The sequence below is a fragment of the Pygocentrus nattereri genome, chromosome 27, assembly GCF_015220715.1.
Source record: "Pygocentrus nattereri isolate fPygNat1 chromosome 27, fPygNat1.pri, whole genome shotgun sequence".
NCBI classification, from domain to species: Eukaryota; Metazoa; Chordata; class Actinopteri; order Characiformes; family Serrasalmidae; genus Pygocentrus; species Pygocentrus nattereri.
The window spans coordinates 2,587,045-2,614,872 of NC_051237.1; the positions used below are offsets into that span (position 1 = coordinate 2,587,045).

Genomic DNA, 27,828 nt, shown 5'->3' on the forward strand with positions numbered 1-27,828 from the left:
AGAGAGAGAGGGACGTATTCTGTTCCGTTAGTCGAAAGAAAAGAAATGACTTGAGCCTTGAGCAACCGATGCGTTTGTCACAGATGTCACAGTGGAAACTAATCAAATATTGCCAAACCTATTTGTAGCAGCACAGTTTCATAGTGGGCTGCTTTCGCATACCACGCTTGTCATGTTCTTCCTGCATAATCCCGTTTACCTGTACATGCAGTCACTAGGCATACATCTCTACAGCTATGCATGACATCTCATACATCCACACAAACAGTTCCAGACGAGTCTGTAGCTGCTCTATGAAAGAGTCATAAATGCTCTTAGTGCTTTTAGTGAGCCAAGTCTCACTGCCGTGGTCCAGACACATTAGTGCATGCAGTATGGCCCACTCCTTCGATCTGAAATAACTTCCCCCAGGGACAATGCAAAAACTGCTGCAAGATGCAGAGGAGCATGTGAGAGAGACATTCAACTGGTCTCCATACAGACTGAAACAGAGAGGTACTGGTGATCTATTAAAAACCCTGCAGTTAGTCAATTAAAAAGTCCTACCTTCAGCTATTACAGAGCACTACTGCACCACACCGTGAGGGAAGAAAACAGTGCTCAGTTCATACAATCAAAGGTGGTATTGAGCGCTTGTGAGACTTGGATACAATCAGATATAAATCACAGGACTAATTAATACCTCCTAAACATGTAATAATTCTTTGTGCAAACATCTAAACTCGTTATAGATTTAAGCTAGTTCGTCAAACATAACTTCTGTAAATCTTTGGCTAAGACAGATTTCTCTCATTTGAACTTTCAATACCAGCTTGACACGAGATCCCTCGCCTTCCCCTGCTTGTGAAACTCCTGAGTTGAGAGAGAGAGTAGGAGGAGAAGCAGAGGGTAGATCCACTACAGTTCCACAGCAGTACCCTGGGTTACACAGGAAGAAAGGGCCAATATACTCCAATCATCTTCTGCAGGCTTCAACATCCACAACAACAGCAGCCAACAGACAACTCGGACAGCAGCAACACATTACTTAAGGTTGAAACTCTACATACCTATCAAATGCTCTCCTTTTCACCTTATAAATCACCTTTACAATCGCATGCATGTTCATGGGTGATTACAAGTGCTCCCCACTAAGTAATATGTTACAAGCATTAAAGATAGTGACTCTGATGAAAGGAAACACACACAAAGCTTATCTCAGAAAGTATTCATGACCCAACTACTGAGGTACATCTTCCCTCCCACATGCAACCAAAAGATATAGCTAATGTGAGTCAAGGGAACTGAAACTGTTGCTGTGGGTTGGGTGTAGCTGAAGAGAGCAGTGAGGCCCAGAATAACATGTTACAGATAAAAGCCGGACATATGGGCCACATCACACCTGGGCATCAAACAAGAAAATGGCTATAACAAGGGGGGAGGTAGAGACTCTTCCTCTTAATTCTCTCAAACAGCGTTCCCTCTTCATCATGGACACAAGTCTCTGAATGTTTGATGAAGAGTGTGTGCAGACTTCCCACCATTCTCTTACAGTTTATTGCGCAGCCCCCGAGCCCACCCATTCTGACTTCACGACTTGCTTACACTCATTTCCATACATGTGAGCCAAGCACATGATTGGTGTTGGGAGCAGATGCCCCTCCCATGGGCTGCCCGTATCCCATTACGTTGTTGGCACCGTAAAAGTTCATGCCTGCCATGTGGTGAGTCATCTGAGGAGAAACACAAATAACCAGCCTTGTAAAATAAGTCTGTATTCTCTTAGTGTCTTTTATTGCATTAACGACAGGTGAACTTCACTAACTGCCCATCTTTCAGTAAGGTCTGTTCCATGCATTGTTATTCAAACATATGGATATTCATGGACATATGAATTAGTGTTGGTTAATTTTGGCTATAAATATCAAACCTGTCAAAATTGGGAATTTCCTTTACAAAAGGGATTTCTTGTATCATGTTAGGGCTACGCAAACAGTGGTACATGTGGACATTATTCTTTGTTCCAGATTAAACACTGACATTTGAAGTATGTGAAAGACCCTCCATACATTTGTTTTGAAGCTTGTAGCAGACATTAGCACACACTATATTTCCAAAAGTATTCAGTCACCCATCCAAATAATTCAATTTGGGCATTGCAATCACTTAAATGGCCACAAGTGTATAAAACCAAGCACTTAGGCCTGCAGACTGCTTCCACAAACATTTGTGAAAGAATGGGTCGCTCTCAGGAACTCAGTGAATTTCAGCATGGTACCATGATAGTGTCCAGTCCAGTCGTGAAATTTCCTCGCTACTAAATTTTCCACAGTCATCTGTCAGTGGGATTATAACAAAGTGGAAGCGATTGGGAACGACAGCAACTCAGCCACGAAGTGGTCGGCCACATAAAATGACAGTGTGGGGTCAGCGGATGCTGAAGGGCATAGTGCACAGAGGTCACCGACTTTCTGCAGAGTCAATCACTACAGACCTGAAGTCCTGACCTCAACCTGACAGAACACCTTTGGGATGAATTAGAGCAGAGACTGCGAGGCAGTCCTTGTTGTCCAACATCAGCAGAAGAATGGTCAAAAATTCCCATGAACACACTCCATAGATGCCACCCATTCCAGAGCTTCTTCCCACAAGCAGTTAAAATATTACACAAAAACAATTCCAGCTTCAAACTGCATTTAAAAAAAATATATATATAGTATATAGTAATAACATATAGTATAAGTTCAACTCCATCCTCTGGACCTGCCGTCTCAAACCAGTATTTATTCTCCAACTTACTTGCAATATTTCTCCACTTATCTGACTGTCACCTCATTGATCCCTTTCTCTGCCACTATACACCCTTTAACTATACACTGTGAGCTCCTGTAACCAAAATCAAATTCCTTGTATGCGTAGCATACCTGGCCAATAAAGCTTGATTCTGATTCTGATTCTAACCCTTGTGGAAAGCGTTCCCAGAAGAGCTGAAGCTGTTATAGCTGCAAAGGGTGGACCAATATCATACTAAACCCTATGGATTAAGAACAGGAGCTCCCTCAATTTCATTTGCATGTGAAGGCAGACGAGTGAATACATTTGGAAATATAGGGTGTATTTCACCTCGGTCAGGTTCACAGTGACTCCTTCACTACACTACGCCACAATAGTCTCACGTGGTGTACTGGTATAAGTGTTTATAGATGTTTATTTAGGTTTATGTCAGCTGTCATGAAGGGCTTATGCAGGGGTCATGTAACCTTATGAACACTGTCCTATAGAAAAGTGTTGTATTTATTAGCTCCCAGAAATCATTAGGTCTTCTCTGAAGGCCTAGAAGGTCCTGAGGTCCTCTGGTTTATTCGCTCTGGGTATTTGAATAAGTATGTGAAGAGCAGTAGTTTTGAATGAAATATAAATTAAATAGTGTATTGTCTTGCAATTATTGCAATTAAAAATATGTTTTTGACTGATCATGTAACATAGAACAATATAAAAAATATCATTGGGAAATTCATCTCATAATCCACATATTCAAATAGAAAAAGCATTACAAAGCCCATCCCTAGCACTGCATGTTGGTTTTACCTGTGCAATGTTCCACTGCAGCTGCTGGGCCTGGTGCACTGCATATGGTTGCTGGGGCAGTGGCCCTACACCCCCCATCACGCCACTCTGAACTCCCATCATGCCCCCCTGCACTCCCCCCATGTAAGGAGTAGGGGCAGCCACTGCTGACTGTGCCATGATGCCTGGCTGTCCCATCATGTTCACTTGTGGGGCCATCATGGTTCCCATCATGCCTTGCTGAGTGGCCAGAGCCTGGTAATGTCCGTACCCAGCAGCAGGGGCATAGCCCATTGGGGCTGCTCCCATGTACATTCCAGCTGCAGACAAAATACGCACACAAAAGGTACATCTTGAGGCAGCATGTTTCCCAATCCTACCTCTGGAATAACACTAGCTTTGCACATCTGAGTGTTGTAATCACGTAATAATGTCATGCATTTTTCAAAGTATTGTAATGCATTTTTTTTGAAGGAATTGTTACTGGAAAAAGTAACTGAAGACGAATTCTTAAGACTGGATTCTTACCATGAGCAGCCATGTTAGTCTGAGGTGTTACGCTGCTATATAGAGACAAGATGGAGTCTTTGGACATTTTCTTGCTGTTCTCCTCACTTTTGGCAGGTGGGTCCAGGAAAAGACTGAGGTTCTCTGGTACTGATGCTGCTACCCGGCCTTTGGGCATGGAGCTGGAAACGGAGCCAGATGCAGGCTGCAGGAGGACAAAATACTCCTTTGTTAGAGATGTAAAGATCGATTATCAGTATCGGCTGATTTTCAGCCTACATATGCAATTCAGCCAAAAATGCAATTTCTCTAACATAGCCAGTCCTGAGAGCTGATCAGTGATGAAAAACATATGATCCATATTTCACCTCAGGCACCAGAATGTAACTGCTGCACTATTAAAGGTGGAATGGTAAATTTAAACAAGAAGCTGGCAAATGGGTAGCCAACTCCAGCCTTGCATAACATTATATTACACATTTGGCTCCTATTTCACTGTAAAGTCTCTGTGTGAATGGATTCAGCTGTAATTAACATGGTGTGTTGTCAAAGCACTGAGGATTCGTTTCTGTTCAGCATGAACGATAATTACACTGTACTAGGCTTTATGACCTACAGCTCTGGCAGGGACTGAAAATAAAAATGTACAACTAAAACCGATCAGTTGTCAGTCCTTTCAGCCTTTTCAGTACATTTAAAAACCCATCCAGGAAGCAGGAATTGTTCTTTTAACTGCTGCACCATTTAAGGTGGAAGGGAAAATTCTAACAAGTAGCCGGTGAAAAAGATGCTGACTAAAGCTTCATGGAAAGTTGAAAGGCATGAACATGATGCTGCTCTGTGTCAACTGGACAGACGGGTAACATTAACTCATTTTTGCTGTTTCACAGAATCAATAGTTGTCCCGTTGGCTAATTTTTGTAGTTAGCATCGCAGCAGCAACTGCAGTGATTTCGCTAACCTACAACCTAGCTAACGTTAGTTACATTACTTGCGATGTTGCTGTTTGCAATGTTATCAATTACTACATCAACAATATCAGTTATAACAATAGCATTTGACTGTTTGTTTGCAAAAGGCTTTATGGCCACAAAGAAAGTGTTGTTTAACTTGGCAATGCACATCCATGAATTTGGAGGGGCAGAGCTTGTCTTGCTGTTAAGGCTTACTTATGCACCTTTAAATATGGTATTCAGCCCCTCCCTAGATCGACACTGGCCATTAGCTGATGGTATTGATAATCTTTTACCAGAGTAAAGTCCCATTTATTGATAAACATGACTAAATTAAACTTGTTTATCAGGTCAAATCTTGGCTTATAAAAAGTTTTGCCTCAGATCCTGTACAGACAAGTAGAACCCTTACTGTACTCTTGGCAGAGTTTGAGTTGGCAGCAGGCAAGGAACTGAACAAATCCAACGCTGGGCTCTGCTCAGGACTGGCCTTTCCATTTGCCACAGGCACTGGAGGAGCATCTATGAAAGAGATATCCATTTAGAGTCAAATTGGTGGAGATAGATGCAGCCATAGTTGTGATAGGCTCTGGTGTTTCACAGTAAAACTGAATGAAGAAATTGTACAGCAACAATAAATAAACAGATTCATGCAGAGGAACATCTACATGGCCTAGACAGAGACCTGACTGAAATCATGAGTGAAATAATGTGGTTTGATATGAAGCAGTCCATTCTATAATTTATGCAGAGGAATGTCCCAAAATGCCTTCTACCACAATCATTGGACTGATTAGCAATGTATGGTTGAGGAAATTTCTAATAAAGGAAATTCCACTAGTTATTAAATATGAAGATTGGGCCTATTTCCCATCAATAACCTTGACTTTTTAGACCACTAATTTAATAAAGACGTGATGATACAAAATACTGTGTGTTTGTTAAATAAGGCTGCCTTTGATTATAATTATGACTTACATGAAGATCACAACATGTTCAAGACTCATCCTGAAAAAACTGTTTAAAGCTTAACGCTTTAAACCTTTTTCTTACAACCATAAATACGTATCAATGTCAAAATGTTACCTAGTCCTAAAAGGTCATTTACAGAGTGGGACTGCTTCTTTGGAGTGCTCTTGAACTGCTGAGGCTCCTCCCTCTTCTACAAGACAAGACAAGAAGACACAATTAGAGATATATTACGTTTGCTCTAACAGATCTACTATAATCTTCTTTTAAAACTGAAAGTAAGAGAATGTCTGATACATTCTTCAAACTAAACAAACATAACTAACCAGCTTCATCTTCTCAAAAACAACAGGCGCCTCTTTTGTTATTGCCTCACTCTTCTCTTTCTGGAAATTGTGAATGGGAAGACAACAGACATATTTAATTAATTAACATTAACATAAAACAAGAAACTTTTTTTATATAAAGATTGTGGACTCACTCGAAAGGCTTGGATATCAATGCATTTGTCCATATATTTCTTCTTTTCATACTTGTCCCGGATGAATACCTCTGCAGCTCTATACAAAAGTGTTTAAAGAAAACAGTGGCATCGGAATGTTAAGTGTCCGAGTTCATATAATTGATACTACACAAAGGATTAACAGAGAAGGATACTGGTCTGTCTCCGGACGCTGGAAGCACTCAGGTAAAAAAGCCTCATAGAGCCGCCGTGCCTTGGCATTCCCCATTTCCTGCACACACTAAATAGAAACAACACCATCCAGCAGCATTCATACATTAGCATGAGGCATATCCTATACAGAACATGCAAAGAAAGAAAGAAAAATACAAACGTCCAACAGTCCCCAAAAGCAGCATCCTATGTTATCTTGCAAAAAGTCTATATGCAAGACATTGCTCTGGTCTGTCTAAGAAAACCTAACACTGCAGATTTCTTGCATTGTATGTTATTTTGCCATGCATTTGAATTGAATGACAGTAAAAAAGTGCTAAAAAAAATAGATGTTCCAAAGTAGATGTTTTTCCCCATGCATGTCACAGGATTATGAGGTTGAAATACAATTAGTGCTACATACATGCTACAACTAAGCCAACAATCCTGAGTATTGAAAAGACTTGACATTGGAGATGCACCGATCCCAGTTTTTCTCTTCCGGTCCTGATTCCGATACCTGAACAAAATATTGATTTCAATTCTGTATACCTCATGGTGTCTAACCCAAGGGCCTAACTAGAAGAGTAATACAAATGAAAATGAATGAAAAGGATAAAATAAACAGTAATTATCATTCCAGTGTAAACTTTTGAGTGCAACAAAAATTGTAACATCTAAAAATTCAAAGAAATTGAGTTTAGCCCTCACAACTCTTGCTTTACAAGTATTACAAGCTGCTGTGCTACTTGCAGCTGTGTCAGAAGTAAAATACCTCTAAATTACAGAAGTTGGCCAGCATGAGTCATGTTGCTTGTTTTGTTAGCTGACCTATAAATTGAGTATATTTAAACTGATGCAAACATTATTATTCATTTCATATTTAACCACATTACTCAAATCTAAGTATAATTTTTAGCCTACATGAAAATTGATAAAAATGCAAGCGTAAGAAACAGGTTTTCGCTCATGAAGCGATACAGTACATGGACAAGTTCTTGCATGGGGCTTTTGTACTGATGCTTAGAGTAACAACCGAGGCAGTATTCATGCTTCCTATTCATTTATTTCCTTAAACAAAGGAAATTTGATCATTAATAATTATTACATGTATTTTTTTTGTTCTGTTAATAAAAACAGAAAATGCTGCTGATGCTGAGAAGGATTTGGAATAATACACTTTAAGCAAAGAGCAACCGCGACTAATGCTGCAAATCATGTTTGAAAAAAGCATCATTCCACCTTACGCACCTGACAGCGGCATGAAGTTACACAAACATTCCGCAAGCCGTCAGACTTCTCAACTTCCACGGACCCCCACACACACATACATAACACCCATATGGACCCACACACACATATACATAACATATGACAACTCACTCCCCACTACTTACAGTTCCAAATTATGGAACATTCTAAAAATATAGTTACTGCATTTCACTGAAACACTTAATCTATACACTTTTTAAGCTGCTGGAATTACTGTATAAGCCAAATACTGTATACTGTATATTGCTGCTCTGGTTGATACCTCAGTGACTACTATGCTCGTATATGCTAGACTATCTGCTAAGCTGCTAATATGTCATAGTATGTTACATCCTCCTTTGCACAACTCCACATGCTCTCAGTACTGTGTACTGCCTGTGTTCTGTTGTGTATTTATTGTCAGTCTTTGTTTTTATTGCACTGTACTGTCTGCACTGTGTATATTGTATTGTCTCGCACTTGTGTTCCTGTGTTGGTCTTGGAGAAATGTTGTTTCGTTTCACTGTGTACTTGTATATATAGCTGAAATGACAACAAAGCCTGACTTGACATGGTGACTACGCTGCCAGTGAAAATGGACGAAAATCAGAGGAGGACTTTAGCAGTATAGATTGTTTATTTCAGGGTTCACTGTGCTCTTTTATTTTTGTTGTGTAACACCGAGTTTATCTGGAATTCAACAATGAGATGTTTGGTGTCTATGGCTCCCCCAAAAACCTACATCTGGTTTACTCCACTGCTGCAGTCAAAGATAAAAGTTGGGAAAACTGCGGTATGTGGAACGTTTTAGCTGGCAGTGGATCAATTTTCCATCGCGGTTCTATTATCAGCATTGCTGCGTCACTACTTGACATCACATGAAAGCATTTACTCAAATTGTAAGCTCCTACTGTCAAAATCACTTAGTTGACAGAACTTGCTGGTTTGCACTGGGTGTTTCTTGATGTTATTAGTCTAATATCATCAATTCATTGCGCATGAGTTTTAGCTTTCATGTAACAATATTCGTATTTCAACCCTGTAATTCAGAGGCTCCAATGACAATGTACACCTCTTCACAAGGTATTTCCTTGGTCTGCCTGCCAAAACTAACATTACAGACCTGAGTGAGCACATCATTTTGCACAAATAAGGAATTATGGGTCTAAATTTACACTCACACTGCTAGGAAACGTGACCTGTATCTGATCATCTTTATACATGGCACAGCTTTGTTTTTCATTAATCTGAGCACGTTTTTTCTGACTGTTACAAATACCCATATTCGATCTAAGTCTAGTGCCCTGGCTCTAGATACCTGAATTTGCTCCTGGGTCCACTGGTCCAGGTTAACAGACTTGACACGTGATATGTGTACACCGAGATTCCGGTGTATTCCTGCACATCGGATACAGATAAAGATTCCCAAATTCCAGGATGCCCATCTTGGACCTGATGAAAGATAAGAAGCAAGAAGAAGGACATAAGAGAAAAATAAAAGTATTTGGGATGACTCAAACGCAACTATTTTTGGCTCAAAAAAGAAGCACGATTACCCAGTGCAAAGTACACTGTCGCTGTCTACAGATAAACATGCACCTTCAGTTTTCCAGATTTTTACTTTTCTACATTATTCGAGCATGGCGGAAGTCCTTTACACAGTGTAGAAAAACTACCTGGAATAAAATCTCTTTAAAATAACTTACATTGAAAGTAAATACTGTTTTTGCTCTCTTCTGTAAAGTTACTATTTTGCAGATACTTATTTTTCTTTGGACAGAAATGATAATCATAGACAGGAAGGCAGGAGTCTGTCACGCTTTCTATCATACACACCGAGGCAAATATAGAAATTATGGAGAACAGTGAGTGAGTGAGAATGAATGTCACGATTTTGCTAAAGTCTGGCTCTTCCTCTCTCACTCAATCCACATGGCACAGCGAACTGAGTGACTCTTCACAGGCTTGTAGGAGGACCACTGCGTTCCACTCTATCCTCAGCCCCAGTGTGAGCCGTGACTCAGACCGAGCTGTGGGTTTGTGTGGGGCTTACACAGTGCATCTGTCTACTGAGGGTGCGCTGGGAACGCCAGCTGCTCGAGGGAAGAATAATGATCAGTTTCTCTTTTCCTTATTTGCCCCCTAAAACAAATTATGTAACTGTCCTGTTCCAGGACATGAGGAGGCTTCAAAGAGAATGCTGGAGCTCGTCTCTTTCTGAGTGGGATTTGCAAAGCTCCTCAGCCCTGGCGGCAGAGCAGTGGTAGTGGCCATTAGGTGGCAGCACTATGTAACTCATTATTTTGTTGAAGGGAACACAATGCACCAGAGTTTTGTCTTATGACGGGTGATGTCACAATTCCTTGAGTGTTGTGGCAACAATATTGTTTGTTGGTCTTTTTGTGAAGAGAGACATTAAGCACACTGGGCCAGCATAACAAGACTAGTGCTTAAACAGATTTGCTCTTTTTCTTTCATGTCTGCCAAGTAGGCAAATATAGACACACATATACATAGACAGACAGATATGTACATATCTCTCTCTCATCCATCCACCCACCTTCCTACCTACTTACCTATATACAGCAGAAGGAAAAAACATGCTTTACTTCTAATGCAAGGCAATGGAACCAGAGTCACCCCCCCCCCAAAAAAAAAATTATAATAAAGAAAACCAGTGGCCAAATCATGATAGGCATCATGATAAACAGCCGCTCATAGCAATTTTGTGACAAGAAATTTCTATAAATAAATAAATAGTTATAATATAACAAACATTTGCTATCCCCCCATACCATTACCTCTTTCTCCCAGAATACCTTAAAACTGTAAAACTAGGCATCTACATTTTGTCAAGTTCATAACACTGAAATCTACACTGTATGAGTTGGTAAGAAGCTGAATAAAAATTTAAATACTTTACAAGTGAACCCAAACTTTTTGAGAGGTAGTGGATATGCAGTCATACACAAAAGTTTAAACACTTGTCATCAAAATACATATTTAACAGATTTTATAAGTACTTAATTGAAAATAAGCACTGGTCTATATCAAAACACACAAAAGTGTATTGCCTGTAGAGGATGTGTAATTAATTTCACTTAGAAAAACATAGCGATGCAAAAATAACTCCTAGCTGAGGCTTGACTGCTTATCGTAAAGATTATATATACAGTGGGGCAAAAAAGTATTTAGTCAGCCACTGATTCTCCTGCTTAGAAAGATGAGAGAGGTCTGTAATTTTCATCATAGGTACACTTCAACTATAAGAGACAAAATGAGAAAAAAAATCACCTTGTAGGATTTTTAAAGAATTTATTTGTAAATTATGGTGGAAAATAATTATTTGGTCACCCACAAACAAGCAAGATTTCTGGCTCTCACAGACCTGATACTTCTTTAAGAAGCTCTTCTGTCCTCCACTCCTTACCTGTATTAATGGCACCTGTTTGACTCGTTATCTGTATAAAAGACACCTGTCCACAGCCTGAAACAGTCAGACTCCAAACTCAACCATGGCCAAGACCAAAGAGCTGTCAAAGGACACCAGGAAGAAAATTGTAGACCTGCACCAGGCTGGGAAGAGTGAATCTACAGTAGGCAAGCAGGTTGGTGTGAATAAATCAACTGTGGGAGCAACTGTAAGAAAATGGAAGACATACAAGACCATTGATAATCTCCCTCGATCTGGGGTCCCAGGCAAGATCTCATCCCATGGGGTCAAAATGATCATGAGAACGGTGGGCAAAAATCCCAGAACTACACGGAGGGACCTGATGAATGACCTGCAGAGAGCTGGGACCAAAGTAACAAAGGCTACCCTCAGTAACACACGACGCCGAGAGGGACTCAGATCCTGCAGTGCCAGGCGTGTCCACCTGCTTAAGCCAGTACATGTCCAGGCCCGTCTGAAGTTTGCCAGAGAGCATAGGGATGATCCAGAAGAGGACTGGGAGAATATCACGTCGTCAGATGAAATCAAAATAGAACTTTTTGGTAAAAACTCAACTCGTCGTGTTTGGAGGAAGAAGAATGCTGAGTTGCAACCATACCTACTGTGAAGAATGGGGTTGGAAACATCAGGCTTTGGGGCTGTTTTTCTGCAAAGGGGACAGGATGACTGATCCGTGTTAAGGGAAGAATGAACGGGGCCGTGTATCGTGAGATTTTAAGTCAAAACCTCCTTTCATCAGTGAGAGCATTGAAGATGGAACGTGGCTGGGTCTTCCAGCATGACAATGATCCCAGCTCGCGGCAACGAAGGAGTGGCTCCGTAACAAGCATTTCAAGGTCCTGGAGTGGCCTAGCCAGTCTCCAACCCCATAGAAAATTTGCGGAGAGAGTTGAAAGTCCATGTTACCCAGCGACAGCACCAAAACATCACTGCTCTAGAGGAGATCTGCAGGAGGAATGGGCCAAAATACCAGCTACAGTGTGCAAACCTGGTGAAGACTTACAGGAAACGTTTGACCTCTGTCACTGCCAACAAAGTTTATGTTACAAAGTATTGAGTTGAACTTTTTTTATTGACCAAACACTTAGTTTCCACTATAATTTACAAATAAATTATTTAAAAATCCTACAAATGTGATTTCCTGGATTTTTTTTCTCATATTGTCTCTCATATTTGAAGTGTACCTATGATGAAAATTACAGACCTCTCTCATCTTTCTAAGTAGGAGAACTTGCACAATCAGTGGCTGACTAAATACTTTTTTGCCCCACTGTGTGTGTGTGTGTGTGTATATATATATATACACACACACACACACACACACACACACATCTTTCCTATATTGCTCAGATCAAGCTGTTAATGTGACAGGGCACAGAACAATTACAGAGGGAGAAACCCCCGAACGGACACAGACTGCTGGCAAGGTCTAACCCAGAGAGAGCTCTTCCTCCTCCTATCCCATTTCTATCTCTCTGACCCTTGCTTGTGGCCCAGGGTAATCAGCTTGTAGGGCATTACTGAAGGCTATTGGCTGGAAGATGGTGACATGCGAGGCAGTGTTAGTGAGAACGTGTGTCTCTGTGTGTTTATTTACTGGAGGAAGGCAGAGACTGCCAGGAAAGAGTTGTTGGACAGAACATGTGAGCCTGTGATCAACTCCCACGTGGATTCCAGCAGGTTTTCGGCTGACTCACGGATCAGCACAAGCATCACACAGCACTCAGGAACACTGGCATGAGATGCAACACACCGTGCTTGTTATCAGCATGTGGACTGTATTAGTGAGCACCAAGAAGAGATTCAACTCAGCAACCCAACACCTTTCAGAACATTCTTTCACTTTAATGAATAAGGGAACTCTGAGCTTAGAACGTCCAATACAGCCACCAGAAAGAGTAGCAGGGCAGCTATCGATGATAATTTTGATAATCAACCACTCTCTTAATTACTGCTGTCAGTTAAATTTAAGTTATAAATATAATTAAAAGTTTACAGTGTGAAACTTTACTGGAATTCCTACACAACTACAAAAACATTTAATAAACATCATCCTTAAACAAATACCAACACATTTGAACATTAAAAAAAAGGAGCTGCCAGAAAGTATAAACAGTAACAAAGATGAAAAATTAATTAACAGAAATTATAATTTAGAAACAGCTCTTCTCATAAAAAAAATAAAATAAAAAAAAAAAAAAAAAAAAAAAAAAAAAATATATATATATATATATCTCATTATAGATGCACCTTTCTGAAACATAATCAAGCCAAATTACAGACATGTTTATTTCAATCATGGTTGCATTAGAGACATGTCCGAAGTCCTGCTGGTGACATCCCAAATAAATAAAAACAATGCGTGGCCAGGCTATATTAATATGTGGTAACGAGATACTAACGCGTGGCCATGACTTCGTAAGGCATGGGAAACAGATCATGCCTTATAAAGCTGTGGTCAATCTCATTTCCACACCTTACTAAGTGATGGCCTTGCATTAGGATCTTGTTCCTATGCCTTACTAAGTCATGGCCACTGATTATTTTTATTTATGTGGGCTTTCACCAGCAGGGCTCTGTAGATGTGCATTCATCACATAAAAGACCATTTACTGGCAATGAAAAATGCTAAAATGTGAATTCTCATAACAGGATTCGAACGTCAGCCGTCATAATTAAGCCTTTGAATATCTTGTTCTGCCATTATAAAGTCCTTCAAATTCCTATAAATAGGAATTTCTATGCACTTGAATCAAAACTACAAAACCATGAATCACCTTGAGACATGCATGCTTAACACTTACAAGTCAACCTTCTAAAAACTATTTTGTAAGTATCATAAACTCATATTCCAAGGCTTCCCACAGACTTTCTTAGTAATGATTTTCAGAAGTTTAGGAAACTATGAGTAAAAATAAATATAGATGATAGATAACTGTGCCCTATGTTGTATGTGCTCCTTTCTCTATAGCTGCTCAAGACTCTCTGCTATACATGTCGCTGTTGTCGGAGCAAAACCTTGCATCTCCAAAATGGTAACTTTACAGAAGAAGGAAAAAAACCTACTTTACTTATAATGTCCGTCAATGGAACCAGACGTTTCGGGTCATTTAGTTTGGGCCATTCATCATGAAATGTACACACAATATAAAGGGCAAAAGGCATTTTCAAATTATGTAAAAAACCCTGAAAAACGACAAAAATGGAAATACGAGGTTTTGTTCTGACAACAGTGATATATTTATTTCAATCAGGGTTGCATCACTTCCCACGGGTGTAGCTTCTGTCTTGCACATTTTCCTTCCTTCAATGAAGTTCCACAGCAAACTGGTCAAACATCCATTGCCTGCTTTTTTTTTGTTGTCAATGTTGTCAGTGTCATTGATTAGTTGATTCAACTCTACAGTAGGTTGTGGTGCTGTTGCAACAGAGGCTTTTAAATATTACTGAAAGACTAAATTGTGTTAATGGTCATGGTGCTGTACTGAGAACTGAACGGGAAATCTTTTTTGGCACTTTCCACACACTGCAGTTGATTTGATTTGAGCAATCTAGTGAGTGACTTCCTCTTTTTGCCCTGGTGAGGGAGGTTTATGGTCTGTGGAAATTCTGAGGCAATTCACTGCAACAACCAGAAGTCATAATACTGCAGCACTGAAAACCGAATGGTCGTTCACTGATGCTCAGAAACTGCTGATATGCTGTCAGTAGGACTTCTGCAAATGCTAATTCAGCAACAGGTTGCTATAAACCCACAGGATCAAATAAGAGGATGAAACCGGAAAAAAGAACAATGGATATATGGGCTTCCTATTTTATTTATCTGTAAAATTAATCAGGCATGGCATTACGAACTTATCCTTATTAAAATGGCTACCTGACTAAATAAAGGAAGAGACAAGAAAATGGAAGTAAACCAGGATGGACTTTAGTAGTTGTTCTCCGTTCACCTGCTGTGATTCAGAGACAATGTGTGCTCAACAAACAGTGACCTTCACAAACACACACACACACACACACACACACACACACACACACACACTACTGTTTAAATAGCCTAAGCCCTGTTTCCAAGAGATGGATACACACATAAAGACTCAGCGCAACTCACTTTGGCCACGTTCACATTACTACAGAGCCCCTAAGGGGCTGTGGTTATTAATTAATTAATAAATAAATAAATAAATAAATAAATAGATAAATAGATAGATAGATAGATAGATAGATAGATAGATAGATAGATAGATAGATAGATAGATAGATAGATAGATAGATAGATAGATAGATAGATAGATAGATAGATAGATAGATAGATAGACAGACATCATGTTCCCTCACAAATGTTTTGCATTACAAAGCAACGGTTTGCATCCACTTACAAAAGCTGTGCTTTGCAAAAGCTCAGCCATGAAGCAGCTCATTGAATTTTATGTTGATCTTGGATTGAAATATAAAGACATAATATCGCTTTCCAAAATCAAACTTCATTATGTTATTAGTGACCACAAACTGCAACTGAGACCGAGTGTCCTTGTGCAGTAACAGCTACATTTACAGAGACTGCAGAGGACAATTGCTGAATGAACTCCGAAGATTTCCGAAGCAGGAAAAACAGCTTTTGACGTTAGCTGTCCTAAAAACAAAGCTCTAATGTAGCCAAAGTTGTTGGGCACCTCTGGTGCCATGTTTGCTTGCTGTCTGCTGAGTGTATATTTTGCAAGGGAATGCAAAACATTTGCGAGAGAACAAACCCACCCCCTCCCCCGCCCCCCCACCCCACAGCACCTCAGGGCCTCCGTACATTACCAGGTTGAAGTGGCACAAATCCAATTTTTCGCCCTAATGTGTCTCAGATCTGATGTTTTCAGGGCTGTGTGGACAAATCTGACCTTTTCAAATTTGACCTTAGCCACTTTCATATGTGGTCCTACATCGGATACGTATCTCATTGGTCTCCATGCGACCCTAACGTGAACATTCAGATCAGAATTAATTTACCAAGTATGAAAGAGTCTGTATTTTCAAACATTTCAGCAGTCAAACAGCAGCAAAAAGGAAATGACCATGAGGACCCTCAAATTCACTACAGACAGGCAAAGTTTATCTGTCCAGTCTACTAAAGCAGAAACTCTACCGCAGCCATGAACAGGCTGCCCCATCGCAATTCATTTCCACAGTCATTAGACTTAAATATATTGTCGTAACAAACAATGTGAATTGGGTGTGTATTCACCGGTGCATTTGAGACAAATAAATAAGAAGGCAAGAAACACTTTTGCTGACAAATATTTAACTAGTTTACATCACATTTAGAGGACAGCACTCGGGAATGTTTTTCCTCTAAATGTGATATAACCTAGTTAAACATATAGCTCTACATAACTGTAGACATTTGGGAGTGTGTATTGTGCTGTACAGTTTGTGTTACAACAACACAGTATTCCCTGCAAAGCCAAGACAGTTTGGAAGCAAGATCACTAATAATTAGCCTATTTGACCACTTCAGACTTGCACTTTAATGGTTGCAACTCAAGAACGAAAAAAAAATTTATTTATATGGAAATTAATCAGATAAAATTGACTGTGACAGGCCTAGCTACCACATGCTGCATGAGAATCTGCAGAGCTGACAGTACAGTGAGCAGCTATAGCACACAGGAAGCAGTGCAGAAAAGTGACAATGAACAAGCTCAAGATCATTTAACACTCTACTTGTGTAGATTTAATGGAAAGAAACTTTCAACAATGTCTAATGAACTTATCAGGTTTGGCACCAGCTAACAAGCTCTTCATAGACTCACTGTTTTCTAGCTACAAAGCACCAAACAGAGACTTGGCTTATAATGTTAGCAGAGGTAAAAGCAAAAAAAACTGCACTTATCTGCTCATCTAGAAGACTTTTGGTGCCCTTCTTTAAATTTGAAGCCATGTCTCACCTGCTATTAGTCTGTCATTTGGGTGTAATGACAATTATAGCGATGCTGCATCTCGTTCATCATGTTTCATTAAAACAGCCATTTTTATTACAACGTTTTTACAAGACATGCCAATATTGTCCAAGAGTCCAGATCCCACGAGGCTTTCAAAACTCACCTCCACAGGATCAAACCATGGGCACGCACAGACACCTGCTTGCAATACGCATTAACCCATTTCCCACCAGGCTCAACAGGTCAGCACATGCACAGCCATGAGATAATGCCAGTAATAATCCCAGTGGCCCTGCAATCTAGACAAGAGACAGCAAAGGAGTCATGAACTGCAGGCCCAGTTTCTCTAACTGGGCTGAGAGATCCTCATACTTCACTTGATATTCTGCCAACCGTTATCTCTGTGCCAAAGGGGTTCTCCAATCTAGAAATAACCAGAGGACAGAAAATGACCCAGAACAAAACAGCATGCATCCTGAGTAGCAGATGGACTTCATGGTTTATTCATAATAATAAAAAAAACAAATAAAAACCCCCACATAGTTAAGAAAGTGCCTAAATTATGTAAACATATGCTGGCTATTTACCATCAAGCCTGAGCCTGTGAGGAGGGCAGCGTATGGATTTGTCCTGCAGCCAGAGCTAAGCCAGTGATCAGACTGTGCTCTCCATGACGCTAATCTCCAAAGCTGCTATGACACCTGGACACCACCACCGGTCATATCTCTGTTATGACATCTCTTCAGCAGTGGCAATCTGCCAGAGCTATGGACTTGCCCGCTGCCCACTTCTACTGTATTCTTGTCAGTACAGCACTGTAACAATCATTAACATCAGCTCTGTTTGCATCTTAAAAATATCTTTGCAACTTTTACTCAGCAAAATCTATTTAAATATTCCAACAATAAATATTTTTGTATTATGCCATTCATGCATAAAACTCTACAAACCTAGCACAGCCTACACCAACACAAAAAACTGGACGATAGCCAAGTTAGTTCATGACTTTTTAATTTGTCGGTCATAGAAACATTGGCTGGCTGTGCACTAAATTATACAGTAGGTTTAATGTAGAAACCCTCACTTATAAGTAGTGATGCATCAAAACCATTATTTTCAGACCTGCCAATACCGATTCCAATACCATGCTGAGTAACCGGTTTAAAATTAAGTAGCTGTTAGTGGGGGGTGGGCGATATTGCAAAAATACTTTATATCTTAGGGCTTCAAGACGTTTTCACAATATTTAGTTTTAAACAGAATTTGTAGTTCCACTCTGTACATACGATAATAAAAATACATCTACATCTACAAATGATTTGTATTCATTGATGCACTGCACCAATTCCAATTAAACAAACCTAATTATGCTTTGTAATGAAACATAATTAGTCAGTGCTCTTTATGTATTAACAATATCCATGATATATAACATCATTTATGACAACAAGAAGATATACTCAAATGGTCCACCCCTATTTGGGAGAGTAAATGAGTGCAATGTACCTTACAGTTAAATAGTTTAATTTTAGCTGGTTTAATGAAGAGTATTGCTATATCAGTTACTTTGTATTGAGCAGCACTGCAGTGGAGAACAGTGGGTTTTGTTCCACATCATAAAAGCCTGTACAGCTGTAAGTAAAATACATTTCATAGTTTTGATCCTATGCTCCTCATCTATACCCTTCAACAAGTACAATGACAGCAGGAAACACATCCGAGTTAGGAATCACATCCGAGACAGGAATCACATTTGAGGAGCTCACTTGCTGAGGTTTCCTGTTGGAGTCTTTTGTTTAGATGGTTGAGCTGTAGTGAAATGTCTTCTAAAGGCAGGCGTACACTGTGCGATTTTAGTAATCTTGTTCTTTGGGGTCTTGTTCTTAGTATCCATTTGAAAAGACCATCACGTAAAACAAAAAAGACAATTTACAGTGCTGTGAGAAGTATTTGCCCCTTCACAATTTCTTCTATTTTGCGCATATTGGTCACAAACAAATGTTTCAGATCATCAAAATACTTATAATATTAGACAAAGATAATTCATGTAAACACAACATGTTCTTAAGTGATCAATTCATTTATTGAAGGAAAAATGCTGTTCAGTCCTAACTGGCCCTATGTGAAAAAATAATTGTCCCTTTAGCTACTAAATCAACCAGTTAATCAATTTCAACCAACTACTGGGTTCAGTTTCAATATCCACACAAAGGCATGATTACTGCCAGACCTGTTGATTCTAAACATCACTTAAAAAGAATTTCTCTGGCAATGTGAAGCCGGCTATGTCTCTAAAAGCAGCACAAGATGTCACAATCTAAAGAGATTCAAATGCAGATGTGAAACAAAGTCTTTGACATGTACCAGTCTGGAAAGGGTTTACAAAGCCATTGCTAAATGCTCTGGGACTCCAGCGAACCATAGCAAGAGACATTATCCACAAATGGAGAAAACAAAGTTTTGTCTCGCATTTGCCAAAAAAATCTAGATCACATCTAGATGACCCCCAAGACTCTGGAGATAATATTCTGTGGATTAATGAGTCAAAAGTGGAACTTTTTGGAAGACATGGGTCCTGTTACATCTGCGTTCCACCACAAGAACATCATAACAACAGTCAAACATGGTGGTGGTAGAGTGATGGGCTGGGGCTGCTTTGCTTCTGCAGAACCTGGATGATTTGTCATAACTGATTGAACCATCAATTCCGCTCTCAGAAACTCCTGAAGGAGAATGCCTGCCTGCAAGTTTGTTCATGAAATATTACTAAAGGAGCCTGTTAGCCAATTAGCCGTTTGCCAAGCAGGTGGATAAGCAAAAAAATGATGTAATGTAGGTTTAGTATGGTTTCAGGCCTTTCGCTCCATACAAGCTGTAAGAAATGTCTTCCTCTGTCCCTGTCTGAACCCACCTTGAGCTCTTTCTCTGGTTATTCTCCATCAGAGCTCTGGGAGTGCTCAAGAAGCAAAGACACACACACATACACACACACACACACACACACGTGCATCAAAGTTCCAAGACACACTCATTTATTTTGGAATGGAAGGGCCTTTTTATACACTTGGCAGTTGATCAGTATAGAGATAAACAAAATTTCTAAAAACAATAATCAAATGACATGTGAAAGAAACAGGAAACCATGGCAAGACGTGGCTGCCAAGAAATGTACTTGCAGATCAAGATGTTCTGTCCTGACACAGACAGATGATGATTAATTTAATGAACTTGGTGTGCTTGTAGAACAGCTTTGTACAAAAAAAGATTCTCCTTTTAAGAAAATCTATGGAATTTCCTTTGACTACAAACAGTCCATTCTCTGCTCTTTTACACTGCATACTCAGTCAAAAGCTGTGTAAAAATGATAAATACTCTATTTATTCCATTTTATTCCAAACTACATGTCTTATTCGAACACTCGATTAGGCAAGACGCATATTAAAAGGAGTTTGGATTACTACGCCCATCCCTACACTGCACAGACCTGCATTTGAATAGCTCCATGAGGAAGACAGAGAAGGGGCAGCAGCACCGTCCCCTCCTCATCCTCATTACGCCCTCCGCTCACTCCTCAGCCTGCAGGGTGATATCTCCATGACAACCATGGAACAAGAGAATGCAAATGAGCATCCATGCTGAGGTGTACTGGCAGGAAAGGTCAACTGCAAAACCACTTCCTTCTTCCTAATGTCTGTTTCACTTTGAATACAGATGCACTGCCTCAATGCTGAGAATCAGTGAAAAAGGGGAAGAGCAAAATAACAGCAGCAGCACTTTAGAAACAGCTGAGACAGGGAAAGCTCAGCTAAACACAACTTCCCACTCATAAATTTTACTATGTATGCCTACATACATCAACAAAGCCAGGGCACCAAGCTTATTCTAAATGGTGAACTAAAGAAGATTTAGTAGAGGTACTCTGGGAGAACTCTGTAGTCCTGGGTTAGACATATAGAAGTTAAGCACACCTAATAAAGGCGATAAACAAGCTGAATGGCACATCAACTCACTACAAAGCCAGTTTGCCCAATGATTAAAAACTCTCTGACCAAAGTTGGTTTGTTCCAATTTGACCAATGACACTAACCCTGGCAACACAGGACGATGCTTAGGTTACATTCCTTCCTCCGTACAGGCTATGCGCTTCCCACAGCATCCCTGCCATGACAAAGCACGGTGTACAGAAAGGAAGAAATTAATGGCATCTCCACCTCGCAGCATAACACCTCGCAGTACGATTTGCTAATCAGGTTCAAGGGCGGGGTGATGCTATAGTAACGCTGCCAAAGCAGAGGCGCAAAGACATAATACTACTGCAAAGCTTCTTTCACAAAAAACCCAGAAAAGCGATATTTCAACTGCATACAAATAGGCCTAGTTAGGCTGAACCCTATCTGAGGTCAACTCCTGGTGTCTAGATGCCTGCAGATTGCCTAATACCACTGGATTTGGCACCACAAACTTAATTAAAAATTCAAACATAGGCTTTGCAGTCACCATTCATCTTTATTCTTCCCTGAAAGCTTCTATTGTACCTATATAGGAAATTGAAGCCTGAGTTTTGCATTGAAGTGACCGGTCTAATCCTTCTCCGATTGCAATGTAATTGTTTTTCCTCTGACCTTATGCATGGGACTAGATCCCAACCTGATCACACATGGTGTCTCAACCACAGGCATGTAATTTGCAAAGTAGCATCAGTTCACATCTGCTCTCGTTCTGATCTGCTTGGCTTCTGGGCCTCATCATACTTCAAGAAGGCCTAACGCAAAACGTGTGTTGCACTTGGGCTGCACAACTTTGTATTGTATTCCTTTGCATTTACACAGAACTGGTAATCAGTAAGTATTGATAGACAATGTAATTATTTCACCACTGGAGTTAAACTGATATTGCATTACATTAATTGAAACCTTTCAATGAACCTCTCATATTTCTTTATAACCACAATAATCAACAACAATTACATTAAATATTAAATTAACAGATGAGGGAATCAGATTATAACTGTTTAAAAGAGTTGCACATGTTTTGAAAGGAGACTGTAACAGCAGGCTTGTTTCCTTCTACCATCTGATCAGTCATAGTCTTACTGACATATCAGAATTGCTATCATTTGAAACAGCAGGGGTAAATGGATTTGCACTGACCAATAGAGCCAAGAAGCCAATTAACCCTCTTGCCAAAATTAAGATTCTGTGGCCATAACAGTTAGATTTGTTCAGGACATATGAACCTTATTTCACTTAGAAAATCAACAAAACATGGAATTTACAGTTGTACAAACTTTTGCACATCAAGGTCATTATATTTATATGGACATAAGGCATACCAAAAAACAGTTAAGTGCTGCTTTGAAAAGCAAACATTTGTCAAAAACTTTACAGTAAATTGCCTCGGTGGTCTCTGTGATGGTCCCTCCAGCTACGTCTGCCTGACATCATTTAGCTTACTCAATTATAGCACTAGCATATTTAATACCTTATTTTATTTAAGCCTTTACGTCATATTAATATTAGTCCATGGAAAACTAGCAAAGATGCCAGACAGACCAACTCAGCAGGTGGGACAACCATAGTCAGACTGCCACTTCAGCTATCGTGGTGATTACGGTTAAAGAGCTCTGACAAAATCTGAACTAAAGACGTCTAAAAACTAAACACGTCTTCTAAAAGTGAAAAGTAAGGCTAGAAACCTCAAAGGCTCAAAATATCAAATCTCAAAGTCTAGTGGCCACTGCAGTAGTAATAGATAATGTCTACTCTTGGGAAATTGGAAGACTGTTCTCGCCATTCTTACTGTCCCATTCATCTAACAATCTTAGATCCCCTTGATTAATGTTCTGTGATGTTCTCAATGCCAGAATGAAATTACACAAATTTTCAACGCCATTACAGAAGTTATCGTGTCTGAAATGTGTTTAGACTCTGCAAGGGACGACCCTATGGTTTTCCCAACTGCAGTTGGTTGCATAGCTGTGCTGGTACTTGGCACTCTCTCCTAAAGGCCCGCGGTCATTGTGCACATGGCCCAAGGACTGTTGAGGACACGAGGGGTGCACACAGTGTCCTAAACTTAAGTGAGCACATGGCCTGTCATGCCCCAAGGCCAACAGAGGACTTTACTCAGTCTACCAAACAGGGAGCTGAGCTAGCAGTTTGACAGGACCTGAATGTTAAGAAAAGTTACAGCTGAAACTACTAGACTCAAACAGTACTGTTTACAGGCCGTTTGCGTATTGTGTTCAAACTGATACCAAGAGTTTGGCTCAGTCAAAAGATTTGCAAAAAAAAAAAGCACATTATTGTGGTCCTTGTTCTCAGAGGTGCTTTTTCATGTCATGTATTGTGCAACAGCCTGTGCTTGAGTTGAGTTTTAGTATTGCTTTTCTCTCTAGAGCTTACTTTCATAAAACATCGCAAGTGCAATGACGACACTGCTCATCTGAAGTAAACAGGATGTGGGCTGTGAAAGGAAGTCTCAAAGAAGTTATGCCATTGATTCTACACGGTTTCTTCTGAAATCAAGGTAATTAATAGAGAGTCTGCCCCATTATTGCAGCAGTAACAACCTCTGCTCTTGTGGGAAAGCTCCACACTAGATGTTGTAACATTGCTGTGGGGGCCTGATTGCATAATTCAGTCACAAGAGTGTTAGTGAGCTCAGGTACTGATTATGGATGATTAGTTCTGGATCGCGTCACTTCAACTCATCCCAGAGGCACCGGATGGGGCTCTATTTCTCCAGAGAACGCAGTTCCACTGCTCCACAGCTGAGTGCCACGGGGCTTTATACCCCTCAAGCTGTCGCCTGGCACTGGGCATGATGATCTCATACACAGCTGCTCCAGAGGCCCATTCTATAGGCAAGGTTTTTCTATGGAGATCTGGAGGGTTGTGTGTGTGTGTTTAACTGAATGCAATATGGCAATGGGTGCCCCTTAAAGTAGCTACAGTCATTAATCAGACAAAGTGCTGGGATACGTCTGGACATACACTGCACCTACAAACTGCAAAAGACTAAATTCACAAATGTTACAAACTGGGTTCTGCTTATCCCGGCTTGGTCTGATTATCTCAGCCAGTCCTTCCACTCAATTAGTACAAATTCACATATGTTCCTACTTGGGATCTGACTGTCTTAGCCTATTAGGCACATTAGACGCAGCTGTTTTCCCAGTCAAAAAGGCTTAGCTCGGGTGAAGCATTAAAAAAAAACTTTCGTTCTTGCAGACATTTTATTGATTATACACTGGATCGATTTCCCTCAGCAGGTCATCCAAAGATGAGCAAAGCACCTGCACGGGAAACGACGCAGCAGCGTTACTTCCTTCATGCATCACATCCCTTCAACAACATCTGGCCAGTTCATCATGTAACTTACCTGCTAAGGCCTATATTTCACCTATATTTTATGTAATGAGTTTCATATCCGCATGTGGATGTGCACACAGGGGAAAACAGCCCATTAAGCCTACTGTGGTCAGTTTTATTTGGCTGCCGGGGGTGTAATGCCAGGTTTCACTCACCTTTGGCTCGGCAGTCAGCACAGAACTTGTTCTCCTCCAAGGCGAGCAGGGACGTGAGGACAGCCTGGTAGCGGTCAACGTCTTTCACAGATTTGCCCGTCATTCTCAAGCCAGCCGAATTACTTCTCCTCTCCTCAAATCCCACGGAAACTCCTCTCTCGTTGGTTTCAGTCGCAGCTCTTCGTGTAGGAAAGAGAGAAAGTCCAGTTTTATGAGGCGCTGTCAGCGTAAACAGCTGATTCTGTTGGTCGGTTGGGAGATTTCCAAATTAGCTACGAGCGGCTAGCAAGTAAAGCAGCAGAGCGGAGGAAAACCGTTATGTGGACTTTGTTAGTTAGCTTCAGCAAACAAAAGGCTCCCAAACAAGCGATACTATGAATGCCAAGAGGACATTATTCGGCGTTAAAGTGGCCGTTCCTTGCGGTTCACCCTAACGTTGCTACTTCACAGCGCCGAATTACAAACGCCTCACAGCGGCTTTCTCTCACACACACAACCAACCGTCTTCCTGTTTCCGCTGACAGCCACAGCACAGCAGCCCTTCAGTTTTCTCCGTTAGTCTTCGGCGCTGTGCGCTTCTCCCGAACCACTCGGAGAAGTAATAAGACCCACAGCTTATAGCAGAACACATATGATTCACAGTAGTAGCTAAATGACTGATTTAAGACGTCTAATGTCAATGTGTTTCTGAAATTGGAGAAATTGGGCCATCTGCCGGAGAGACTGTGTAGTGCAGAGAACCATGGCTTAACTTGCCTTGAGTGGTTTTGTTAAAACGGTTTATATTTCTAAACGCTTCGTGACAACTTTCATTTCATGTGACGCTTGTTATTATTACTTCTTGAAACTAGCTCGGTTCTGTTCCCAACTTTTCAGCGATGAAATGTGCCAAGGCGAATATTTGTCGCAAAAATACTACAACACCCATGTTGCATTGCGCCCATAGCTAGCGTTTTACCTGTTGAACACTATGGCTCAAATGATTTATGAAAATGTTATTTTATCATGTTAAAACATTATATAATTTTATATTACACAATAAATGATAACTTTATGAAAATATTAAAATGTAAAAAATAAAACTCAAGAGCCTTTCCGTCACAGTGGTCATTATTGGACAGGAGTGGGAAAAAAACACTGGGCCTCATTCACTAACCGTTCTTAAGAAGTAATTTCTTCTTAAAAGAAACGCAGTTTTTACTCTGACAGATTCTGACATTGACCAGTGTTTTCTTATTTGGGATATGTTCACGCACAAAGGTGCAAACAGTTCTGTGGTTTAAGAACATGTCAGAAATCCTACATAAACCTTTTAAAGAAGTAATTTAAGAACAAACTTGGCAAGATATTGGTAAATGAGCCCTGATAAAATGACACCTTTTCTCGATGTCATACTAAATTAAAAATAGACGTATGAAGTAAAAAAAAAATACTTGAGTGAAAGTTTTAAAAAACGACATTTAAACACACAAAAGTGAAAAGTAAACGTTTTAACAGCACATTTTTATTGTTTGGTGTGAGGTTCCTAAAAGTTAGCAAAGTTGTGTGCAGTTTTATTTTACAGTGATATCAATATAGTTGGATATTTTAATAAAAACAATACATTCAAATGCACAGGAACTCTTTGGCTGATTAGCAAGAGAAAAATATTGGCCTTTGAGACCGAGTCCTTTGCAGGCCTTCATGAAAACATGAAGATTATAAAGAATGTGTTTTTATTTCCTCTGGAAAAAGAGATTCAGAGAATTTAAGTGTAGTAACTAAGTACAGGTTCCCAAGTGTTTTCCAACTGTTTTGTTCAATTAATAAACTGTTTAAAAAATAAAAATAAATAAATAAATTGCTTAGCAGAAGCTGCAGTCAGCCTTTCACTCTTTTCTGATATATATTTTTTATTGGTGAAGCAATTAGTTTCCCAGTGTTCTTTTAGTTGTTTAATATTCATGAGAATGATAATTAGACGAATGCTCCACCCCCTCAGGGGTCCTCAGGTCTGTCCGGTTCTCACAGTGCTGAGCTCTGAGCTCCCTGAGTTCTCAGGGGCTGGCTGTACAGTTGGGTTACACCTCTCATCCCCCCTCTCAGGTCCCTGCAACTGTGTTTTTTCTCTTCCGCTCTGGGCACCAAATACTCTCGCACACATACGAGCACCTTTCTCTTGGCCGGAACCCTTCCGTCCTGGGCTCAGAGGCCAGGAGAGGAGAGGAAAGGCAAGGAGCAGACCCAGGGAGCAGTGTTTCCGAAGGAGAAAGGAGCCAGAAGTGAGCCATCACCATGGCTGGGCACTTTACCATCCTGGTCCTGCTGCAGATGCTGTGCCTGGCTTTGGCTCAAGTGGTGAGTGAGGCTGAAGATAACTGTTCTTTGCTGATGGTACTGGATGGCTTGCATGGTCTGAGGTTGGCAAAAAGAGAGAGAGGGAGGGAGGATAGTGCATTACTTTGAGCTTTAAAGCTCAAAATAAACATTATATTATCATTAGAGTCATTTTACTGCTGGATTCAGCAGATGGTTCACCACACAAACTAGCAACAGTTAGATTGCTGCATTGTTGGTGCTGGTATTATTTTCATGTTTACAGTCATTAGACACTTCAACAGTACATTTTCTTTAGCTTACACTACAGCTTACTCTTCAGCTTTCCAGCAATGCATTCCTGTTGCTGTTCTTCAATAAACAGTTCGACGTCAACACTAGGATAAGCAATCTCACATAGGACTGCATTGAGTGAGATGAAATGGAGGATCAGTATGTGGCCTCGACAAAGATGGAATGTGGTGGGAACAGTCAACAAGGACCCCTTTCAGGCTTTCTGTTAGCAGTTACTAACCTGAAGGTGCTCACAGAGAATCACACCTACATGGGAATATTAGAAAAGCAGCAGAGACACAACATATGGATTTGGACATTGAGAGACCTTGTATTTTTGTTGTCTAACTTATGGATTCCTAAAGGTATATGATTCAAGTCATTGTTGTAGTCATTATACACGAATGTCTGCTGCTAAACTGAATCAAACTGAATTCTGTAAAGGG

The 27,828-nt window shown here is 40.3% G+C and overlaps 2 protein-coding genes across 3 annotated transcripts in view; one reads left to right on the forward strand and one right to left on the reverse strand.

Moving 5' to 3' along the window:
* Positions 1-1,192: 1,192 nt before the first annotated feature.
* On the reverse strand, positions 1,193-25,471 carry smap2 (small ArfGAP2). Its single transcript, XM_017693144.2, has 11 exons — positions 25,295-25,471; positions 24,794-24,972; positions 9,200-9,333; positions 6,633-6,718; positions 6,457-6,535; positions 6,302-6,361; positions 6,093-6,168; positions 5,419-5,528; positions 4,075-4,258; positions 3,568-3,866; positions 1,193-1,712 (listed from the first exon to the last, which is right to left on the reverse strand). Exons 2-11 carry the CDS (start codon positions 24,894-24,896, stop codon positions 1,587-1,589), a joined length of 1,257 nt encoding a protein of 418 aa, XP_017548633.1. The 5' UTR covers positions 24,897-24,972; positions 25,295-25,471; the 3' UTR covers positions 1,193-1,586.
* col9a2 (procollagen, type IX, alpha 2) overlaps positions 23,731-27,828 on the forward strand; it is a 36,292-nt gene continuing 32,194 nt past the window's right edge. Inside the window, exons 1-2 of one of the 2 annotated variants that reach the window (XM_017693133.2) lie at positions 23,731-23,793; positions 26,879-27,130. In XM_017693133.2, the coding sequence (XP_017548622.1) occupies positions 27,068-27,130 (63 nt within the window). In that variant the 5' untranslated portion in view covers positions 23,731-23,793; positions 26,879-27,067. Of the gene's footprint in view, positions 23,794-26,803; positions 27,131-27,828 lie in introns of those variants that run through there. The other variant, XM_017693124.2, reaches the window with a different exon arrangement.